Source organism: Charadrius vociferus, unplaced genomic scaffold (assembly GCF_000708025.1).
Source record: "Charadrius vociferus isolate BGI_N301 unplaced genomic scaffold, ASM70802v2 scaffold565, whole genome shotgun sequence".
In the NCBI taxonomy this organism is placed as follows: domain Eukaryota; kingdom Metazoa; phylum Chordata; class Aves; order Charadriiformes; family Charadriidae; genus Charadrius; species Charadrius vociferus.
Window position 1 is genome coordinate 2,176,840 of NW_009648358.1, and position 10,041 is coordinate 2,186,880.

A 10,041-nucleotide genomic window follows, 5' to 3' on the forward strand; every position below is an offset into this window, starting at 1 on the left:
AGCTGCAACAAAACTTAGATATCGCTGTCATCTGTTTTTTGTCATCCTGTCCTGCCTGCCTCCTCCCCCAGGCCAATGCTTATTTTCAATTTTCTGTATCTTTCAACCTAAACCCCATAATCTTTGGTTTCCAGACAAGGAGTAAACATATACACATTACTTCACTTTTTAGATATTCATGATACTCTACAGCTAGTCAGTTTCTCATAGAATTTTTATTTTAGTTTTGTCCTTGTCATGTCCCAGTTAAACAGTATGCAACCAAGTTTACTACTATTCTTCAAAATTTTATGAAGTGAGTATCATGCAATGCTAGTACTAAAGTTTACAGGTTTTTAACACTTGCTTTATAAATGTTGGAATAGGGTTTTTTTGCAGTGCTGATGCTGCAGTTTCAGAGAAACACTCTGCAACCATGCATTTCTATGATGTGGGGAAAAAAATGTTTTTTCTTAAAAATAAGCCTAAGCCACACAAATGGTTGGACCTGTGTTTAGTGCTGATGAAAGTTAAATGTAGCACTGTGGAATTTTGACTGCCTTATTTAAATAAAGTTTAGTAACAACTATTCTAACTAAGTCATAGTGGGGATTGCTTTATGTAGTGTGGGAGAAGTGCAAACTGTCCTGTCAAAAAGACTTCTTGTTTTCCTGGAAAAGATATGTCATTGGGTTTTGTTTCATTTTTGAAAGGCTCGGAGTCAACAGTTACTGGACTGACTTTGTTGTAAAAATGTTCTTACTTTCCTAGGTTGTACTATGTATTTCTGTTGATGTATCTAAAGACTACGAACAGGTGGAGAATGTTCTAAAACAGGTGAGGAAGTAACTGATTTATCTATATATCTTAAGAAGCTTATCTACGTGTGGCATATTTCTAATGGAAGTAGTTTCTTTTAATGATACTATTCTATAGGAAGATTTTTTTTTTTTTTTTTCCTTGTGAAGAATATCTTAACCTCTCTCCCCTCTTTCAGGCTCAGGAGAAGCTGGGGCCAGTTGACATGCTTGTAAACTGTGCAGGAACATCAGTTACAGGAAAATTTGAAGATATTGAAGTGAATTCTTTTGAAGTGAGTGAGCATACTTTTTTATTTTATTACATGATCACTTCTTATTCAGCCATTTTAACAATTAGATTGCATCCCTGTGTCGTGGCAGACTTTGTATGAGTAGCGATACACTTGATTTGTGGTAGCTGTCAGAATTAGAATGTATCTCTAGATTTGCAAGGATTGCCTCTAATTTCTCACCTAGCTATTGGTCCGTTGTCGGGTCAGAACAGTGAATTCTCCCTTTGGGATAGAAAGAGTCCTCAAGATGGCAAAAAAGCCTGGCATGTATTTTTACAGTTTAATGTGCTGTGAAAAGCACTGAATTTCACATGGTCTCAATTTTTTTTCTGGTGAAGTTTGTTGTGGATTTTTTTATTAATATTTTTAAGCTCTTTAAGAAAAACTGAGGTGCACAAATTGTTTGCAGCTTGAGAAGCTGCTGCTCTGATGAAAAGACAAAAAATCTACCCCAAACCCTTGTATTTTGGTTACTTTATACCCACAGTCCTCAGGTCCCCAGTCTATATATAGCATCTACAGGTAAAGTGAATCATCTGAAAAGACTAAATAGGCATAATTTTATAATAAATTTGAATCATCCATTCTGTTGCTTGTATAGGCTATCAATTATGTTTTAGGCCTTCAAGAGAGTGAAATTAAAGACTTCCCCTTATCCATCAACGATTTAAATCTCTGAAAGGCATAAATACATAGAATTTTTCCTGTTTCCTGTTTGAGAAAGATCTTGAAACTTTCATTTCGGTATGTTTTCATACGTCATGTGTAAATGGATTGCTTCCTGGACACTGTTTAGGTTAGATTTTCCCTCGTATATTCTTTTTTCCTTGAAGGTCATACGGTTTGTAGTATTATCAGCATCCTGGATGCTATTGAGACTTGTAGGTAGACTGCATTTCTTTTGGCTTGAAGTGAGATTTTTAGCTTTAAACAGTTTATGAAGCTGTAGAACAGAACACAGTTGTTTCTTTGCCAGCTGATAGAACTACAGATCTAGTGAAATTCATTGTTAAAGCAGACTGAAATAGGGGATTTTGCTAAGTAATACCAAACAGCTGAAGGATTCTGAATCTATGACTCAACTACCATGTTAATATCGTTTGTACAGAGATTAATGGCAGTCAATTATCTGGGCAGTGTTTACCCAAGTCGAGCAGTAATTGCTACCATGAAGGAACGAAGAATGGGAAGGATTGTGTTTGTATCATCTCAGGCTGGGCAATTAGGTCTATTTGGCTATACAGCTTATTCTCCAACAAAGTTTGCTCTTCGAGGGTTGGCGGAAGCCCTGCAAATGGAGGTATGTGTGCAATAATTAAGTGTTTTTGTTTTTAAAGAAAAATAGGTTTTTTTAACTAGCAGCGCAACACATTTTCATTTAAATAGTTCTCTTTTTGTGTTGAGCAGCACTACTGATACGTGTGCTATGTTGGCCCTTTTTTTGGCAGCAGTACAATCCTATTGCTCTGCATGGGGTTGCAGAAACTAAGCTGATTTCAGTTGCATAAGAGGGAATAGATTGAATCTGTTCCTAGAACTGAAGATGACATGTTCAGACTTTTTTTTTTTTAATCTTTTATTTTAACTAAAAGGACTTGGATTTTAAGTCTTTTGAGAAAAGTCTTTTTCCAGGCTGTAAGTGCAGCATGGGATTGAAGATCCCATGGATGCAGGAATGGCAGGCCGGTGGTTCCCAGCTTGTTTGTGAGGCCACAGTAAGTGGTATGTAAAAATTGCCAGATAGAATTTGAGGATTGTCCACAAAAAAAAGCTGACAGTGGTTTACCCTTCTAAATTTTGGTATATATGAGCTTTTTATAGTGCAGTGTTCTAAGCTATGCTTAAGTCAGAACTAAAAAACAATGTTTTCGTTATTTAGTGGAACAAGATTGGTAAGTACATCGTAGTAAGGCAGGTAAAATGGATTTGAGAATTGCTTCCCTTATTCTTTTGTTAAGAATGTAGGCTTTAGTTCTTAAGTGTTTATATATTGTGTCTCCATTTGGTTCTAGACCCTTGCATAGTCTCTGGTTTTGCCTTGTTCTGTTCAATGTATGCCTGGATTGGGATAAGGATGGGAGGTAAAACTGCCTCTCATCACTTCTGGCCTGCCAATTAGAGCAATGTGACTGCAGGGTCTTTGTTCAGATTGGTGACAGATATTTTTTGAATATGATATATGATTTGACCGAATTCTTCAAAACTAAAAATAGGGCATTTATGGACCTGTGATGTGATATTTCAGTAAGTGTTTTCAACATAGAATGTTTGTACAGATTTGCATTATAGTAGTCCAGTAAGTGATGTAATTCTATGACACGTACATACAAATACATAACTAAATGCAATCCTTGACATGAGGCCTTCCATTTTTCCTCACACTTTCTATTTATTTTTTTCTCTCTGGATTTTGATCCCTTGCAAGTTTATACCATGGGTTGAAAAGCCTTGTGATTTGAGTATATTTCTTAAAGATATCAAATTTGAGTTTTAAAATTTTGTTGTTTTGTTTTCCTCATATTTGTCCAGCAGTGAAAATATGTTGACGTGAACAACAAAAAAGGATGCTAATAAGCCTTAGTGAAAGTCTTTTTGGCCTTGTGTTTATGAATGCTGGGTACTGATGTTTGGCAATGGTTTAGTCTTTTTTAATTTTTAAATTGAAACTGGTAAAAGTAGAGAGCTAAACTACTTCCACATTCCTCCTAAATGTCATAACACTTAAATTTATCAAATAATTTACATCAAATGCAAAGTTTTAAAGATATTTTTATTAAGCAAAACACAACCATCTCTTACTCTTTGCTGTTTTGCTTTCTTATTTGACAAAGCTCCAAGTCTTGCAAGTGCTGAATATGAGGGTGACTAAACACTAGAAGCAATTTAAATTCATGCTTGATCTATTTCTTCGGTACAAGAGAAATTAAGTTCTGAGGGACATGTAACGGCTGTTGATATTAAGATAATACTTACTTTTGTAAAATACAGGTAAAACCTTATAATATCTACATAACGGTGGCCTATCCTCCAGATACGGATACACCTGGCTTTGCAGAAGAAAGTAAAACAAAGGTAAACTGTTCTTCAGTAATACTGTAATGTTATTGAAGCTTCACTTTGCAGTAAGCAATGCATTTCAGATTTCATTCACTTCAGTAGTACTGTTGAAATCAGTGCGTATTAAGATTTTAAGAAGTACTTCAAAACACTTCAATTTTATCAACTTAACTAGTCAGAGTTAAATAGCTAGAAGGATAATTTTGTGTAGTTTATTGTTCTGGCTTTAAATGGAAGAACTACCTGCCTTTAGTGTCTGAAATACTGCAAAGTCTTTCTGTACGCAATCAAAATACTGTTGTGGAATGGTAAAATGTAAACCCACTATTTGTTTTGATATCAAAGCTTAATGAACTAAAAATAATATTCCTATTTTGTGTCTTTGATAATCAGTGGTTGTTCTGATAAATGTGACAGATCGAAATAAACCTCAGTTCTTTCAGTGAAGTCTGCAAACTAACCATGCTGTTTGACTATATGTAATGACACAATTTAATAGTGGTGGTTGTCTGGTATTAAAGTAGGACGGAAACTCTCTTGCATTGTGTTTGGACTGCAAGTGGCAAGTATCACTTTTCAGAAGGATTTGTCAGCAGTAGACCTTCTTTATTTGGCTTACCTTGAAAGTGAAAGTTTTGACCCTCAAAAATTTAGTTGCCTCTCATCATTTGCCATGTCTGTGCATATGAAGTATAATTCAAAAAAACTATTCAGGCCCCCAGTTCAGACCGAAGTATCAGGTGACCAGAGAAAAAGGTGTCTATTTTTTACTTGCATACTGTGAACTAGAAACCTGGTATCTAAGAAGATCAGCCTTTTCAAGATGCCCCATCAGATATAATAGGAAACTGACGTTGAATTCCATTTTGTCTTTCACTCTTCAGATAGGAGTCGGTAGGGATTGTATAACACAATTCTTACTTCATCATTTCTTGATATAGGTATTCTGTATTAAATGCATACTCCCACACATACTCATAAAGTGCCAAATCAGACATTTGCAGATACTAGTATAGCTTGCATATTCTCTGGGATTTTTTATTTTTTTTTGTAGTAGCCTATTTCAGGGAAATAGTCACCAGCAAAATGCACTATCCATCTAAGATTTCTCTTACTTGTCAAAAAGGTTTTGTCTTTTAAGATAAGACTTGTGCTTTGCTTTAGCATACATGAAGTCTTCAGGTGACTTGCTCCTATCGTGATAGTGCACCTTAAATCTCTGCAATACTGCATTGCTTTTACTGTTCAGATACTCATTATTGCTGTATTTCTTTAATGCTATTTAGTTTAGAACATCTGTCTCCTTAGCTTGCATCTGTAGGTCTAGGCTGTTTGTAATCATTGAATACAGTAAAAGAAAATGTCAGGAACTAGGATACAGCTTTCCTGTATTTAATCATTAAGCTTTTTTTTGTTTGTTTTTTGAGGTAACTGCTTTACAAATGACAACCGTGCTTTGGCTGGCTAAATAGCCAGATAAAGTATTTAATGGCCAATTTCTGCCTGTCTTTTTCACAATACGTTATTAATTTTAGCTGTTGCTCCTGAGCAGCTGCTATTTTTTTCCCAAACTTGTAGTATTTGAATTACTGTTGGCATCCCTATATCTCTTTCAGATTTGGTTGATACTGGCCAGTAAGCTCAAAAGTACATAGGGGTTATGAGATGGAGATCCGATGACGTAAGCCATATCATTGTAGGACAGCATGTAAAGGGTGTTTGTATGTGATTTCTGCTGGCAAAGACACCGATTCCTCCTGCCCCCCTTAAAATACACATACTGAAAAAACCCACAAAATTTCAGTGAGCCTGGTCAGTGAAATTAGGATTCATAATTCTACAGATATTTGAAATAGACCTGTTTCTGTGAAATTTAATTTCTGTAGTACTTTGGATTGATAACGAGAGAGAAACCTGTAGTCTAGAAGTGCTTTTTTAAAGTATTAATCTTGGAATTAAACTAGTCCCAGTATTTGACTAGGCTTGAATTCTTCAATTAGATTTTGGAATTAAATGTAACCGAATTAGCCATTACAAATTGACTTGTAACCATGTACTCTTTTTCTCCCTAATTTAGCATTGTTTTTTCTTCATTAACAGAACCATCTATCTTAACATGTTGAGCATTTAAATAGCTTGCTGTGCAGTTGGCTCCATCATTGTTTTATTTGTTAAAAGGACATGAATGACAGACATGATTCTAAATATTTTAAAGCATATTTTTGCCCATTGTTTTTGTAACAGACTGGACTTGTTTGGTTGGGTTTTTTTTATTGAAAGAAATTGTGATTGCTAAAATAACTGCCATAGTTGCATTCTCCTGGTGACGTAAGGTGGCATAAATGCTCTAAAACACAAAGAAATAAAATGCAGTGATGGATTTTGGATACTAGTGTGTGGAGTTTGAGAAATTAAAAAAAAAAAAGGTTGTTTTGTGCGATATTAAAATATTTCAGGCCTATCTTTTGCTTCATTTCTGGCAAAAAAACCATAAATGAACTAATACAGGTGTTGAAGCATTTTGACAACTTCTACGGAAAATACTTGGGGGGAACACTTTTTTATAGTTTCTAACTAATAAAATATGAAAAAAAAATTACTACTCAAGGAAAAGTTGGCATTTCATAAAATCAGTCTATTATTTACGGAGGTGTTTTTGCCTTTAAGTGGATTTTTTAGGTCACAGCATGAAGCTACTTGGTAACAGTGATATCATCCATGACAAAAGGCCTAAACCCAGAATTTGACCTTCATATTTTTATCTGTGTGTTGTTAGTCAAACTTATATTGGTGTTTTTCTACTAAAGCCCTTAGAGACGAAGCTAATTTCTGAAACCTCATCTGTTTGCCAAGCAGAACAAGTCGCCAGAGTTATAGTCAAAGATGCGATAGTAAGTAATCTGTCTTTTTAAAGTATGTTCTTTGTTGGAGAGACTAGGATCACATGCAATGCTTGTTTAAGATTATAAGACAATGGCTAAGCTAAATGCAAAATTAATTTACACAAAACAGTGCTCTTTGTATTTTCTTTATTCTTCTTTTGCCACTTTGCCCACAAATGATTTTATACAGTCTCTTGGAACTAAAAAGTATCTGAAGTTGTACATTAGACAGAACAAAATGATGCATCGGTATGATGCAATGTCTCAAAGGCAGATTATGACTGACTTTAAAGCACTAAACTCTATTGACTTTATGTATTAAATGCCATTTGTCTAACCTCAAAAGCACGTTGGACTGTCTTATTTTTCTTGAAGATGAGTTCATAAAAAATAATTTTAAAATAAATGAAGGCAGTCTAGCCTTTTTGGCTTTTAATGTCTAAAGTATGTGATTTATGAGTGATGAAAATACATAAAATGCTGTTCTTGGTGGTTAAAGGTGTATTGCCTTTCTGAGGCTTTTTTTTAATGTTTTGTGCTATGGAATGCTTGGATGCTTAATAAAGCACCTCAGAATGGAAAGAAACATGAAATTTCATCTTCATAAAGCACAGCGACTGAATCCTAAAATATATAATTGTTTTACAGTTCCAAATACTTTTGGTCTTCAACATGATTTACATCTACAGCAGGTGTTAAATTGTGAAACTGTTACAGTATTTTCACAAATACAGCACATAAACACAAAATTATGTCTGGTGTTGGGGTTGTGAGTTTTGCAAGCAAGTACTACCTCATATAGTATTCTGCTTTGGTGCTTAAGGAAAGCTAATCTTGTCTCCAATCTTAAGCATTTGGTATATCTACACCATGGTTTCCAGCACTTTGGATGATATGTTAGTTCAGACATGGTCTTTATGCACTCAAGCCATCAGTTGAGAAACTAAAATAGAAATTAAAGGCAGCTGTGTAGTGAAGAAACTCGCAGTCCTCTCAGGTGCATGTTGGGAAATAACTCAACCAAATCTTTTATCCCCTACTGCTTCGCAGAGATTCACTCCTAACCCTGATGATTCAGGAACACCACCTTCTCCTTTAACTTCTGCATTCCATTAAGTTTAGTCCTGCAGCATTTCAGGACGTCTGTTTTCCAGCATAAAGTCTGCTGGAAACAAATGGGATAAGCATGGGAGTCAGCTATAGAGCTGCAATTTTCCTGATGAGTGGTCAAAAACCAGCCAAACAAACAACTTTTTTCTGGTGTTTGTCCCCCCTTGTCTGCCAGCTGAATTGCTTAGCAGGCTGTGAATCTCACGGGTTTGAGGAGTTAAAAATCCTTGATGTAGAGGAAGGAGGACCTGTTACCTAGCATTTGAAAATATATCCCCCAGCCAAATCTCATGTGATAATAAACCAATTTTAACCAAAGGCAAGCAGTATTTTATTCTACAATTATAGTAGTGATTGGTCATTTGACAGAGTTAAGGTGTAATTGTGTCTGAAATATATTTACAGATGGGGAGACCATCATGCATTTTCTCCATCAGTAAGCATACTTCAAGAAGAAATTTAAAGCTTTTCTATCTTGTAATGAAATCTGCAGTAATTTTGGAATGTTGCTGTATAGCACAAAATATTTTTGAATATTTTTATTTTTAATTGTGTTGATTAGTTTTTTTTTTCCACATCAGTCAGCTATGTTCAGCAAGAATAGCTGTTGAAGACAGACACATCATGATTTGCCACAACTGGGTAAATAATTTTTTTTTCCTTAATCGCTGTTTTCCTTCCATCCAGCAAGGGAACTTTAACAGCTCAGTTGGATCAGATGGTTACATGCTATCAATATTGACAAGTGGAATGTCACCAGTCACTTCTATTACTGAAGGTCTTCAGCAGGTAAGATTTGGGAAGGCCTCATAGTCGCAAGTTCTTATAGTTTAGAATACTTTAAAATGTAGAGCACTATGCAAACATTAATTATTTTTCATCAAATGGCTGTTAATACTGTGGAGACTTGGGTTTAGGAAACTGAAGTAGTATTTTCTAGCTGAAGCAGCAAGTTGGTGGGAAAGCTAAGACTGCTGCCTGCTGCTCAGTCTGGAACGGTTACATGTTTATGATGGTTTTCCTGAGTTTTTCTTGAGGTTATGTAGCATACCTGCCTGGAACTTTTTTTATTTCACAGATAAATAATATGTTGCAATCTGGGATCTTAAATGAATTGAAAGGTGTTTCTCTCTGTTTCCAGGTTGTTTGCATGGGCATTTTTCGCATCATTGGCCTGTTTTACCTAGGAAGTTTTGACAGCATAGTTCGTCGCTGCATGATGCAAAGGGAAAAATCTGAAAGCACAGATAAAAATGAGTAATGTTAACTTTTATTTCGAAGAAGAATGGTAAACAGTCCTGGACAGCTTGCTGCATAAGGGGGACTCAGTTTTTCTCCTGAAGGATTTAGACTGGAAGTACTTGCATATGTGACAGATGAGTCCCCTCAAAAGCTATGAAAGAAAACAAAAGCACGACTCCAGAAAACGCCAAACTATGCAAAAGTGTGAATGAAGATTAGCTTTTTTTTTCCTGGTGATTTGAATTAGAGAGAATTTGAGAAACTTGTAAGTGATCTGCGGAGTAGAATTTGAGAATGGACTATGTGCGGTGATTCTGGACAAATGCTTAAGTCTTCTTACTTTGGTGCTTATGGACAAAACAAGTACCATGACAGACTGGGCAGAAGTCGACTGAAGTCCCCTGAACAAGTTGGAACCTTTTGCTAACGTTTTGGGACTGGTTTTAATTTAGAATGTTAACTTTTCCTTTTGCCAATCTACAGATCCTTCTGTCAATGACAGCTTTCCTTATTCTATCCAACATGCAACTGTGGAAACCTTAAGATGGCAGATACATTTGTATGATCCAAGCTTTCTCAGTCTGGGAGTAATTAAAAAGTATGATTTAATGTATGCATACTTTCTAAAGGGAGATGAAGAACCCATTCCCACAGAGAAATGCTAGAAGATGTGATCGG

At 35.5% G+C, this 10,041-nt stretch overlaps 1 protein-coding gene across 1 annotated transcript in view; it reads left to right on the forward strand.

Annotated features, from left to right (window-relative positions):
• KDSR (3-ketodihydrosphingosine reductase) overlaps window positions 1-9,717 on the forward strand; it is a 20,115-nt gene extending 10,398 nt beyond the window's left edge. The window contains exons 5-11 of the mRNA XM_009885276.1: window positions 751-816; window positions 977-1,072; window positions 2,181-2,372; window positions 4,061-4,144; window positions 6,937-7,020; window positions 8,809-8,910; window positions 9,263-9,717. Coding sequence (XP_009883578.1) covers window positions 751-816; window positions 977-1,072; window positions 2,181-2,372; window positions 4,061-4,144; window positions 6,937-7,020; window positions 8,809-8,910; window positions 9,263-9,382 — 744 coding nt within the window. The 3' untranslated portion in view covers window positions 9,383-9,717. The remainder of the gene's footprint in view (window positions 1-750; window positions 817-976; window positions 1,073-2,180; window positions 2,373-4,060; window positions 4,145-6,936; window positions 7,021-8,808; window positions 8,911-9,262) is intronic.
• The last annotated feature ends 324 nt before the right edge of the window (window positions 9,718-10,041 follow it).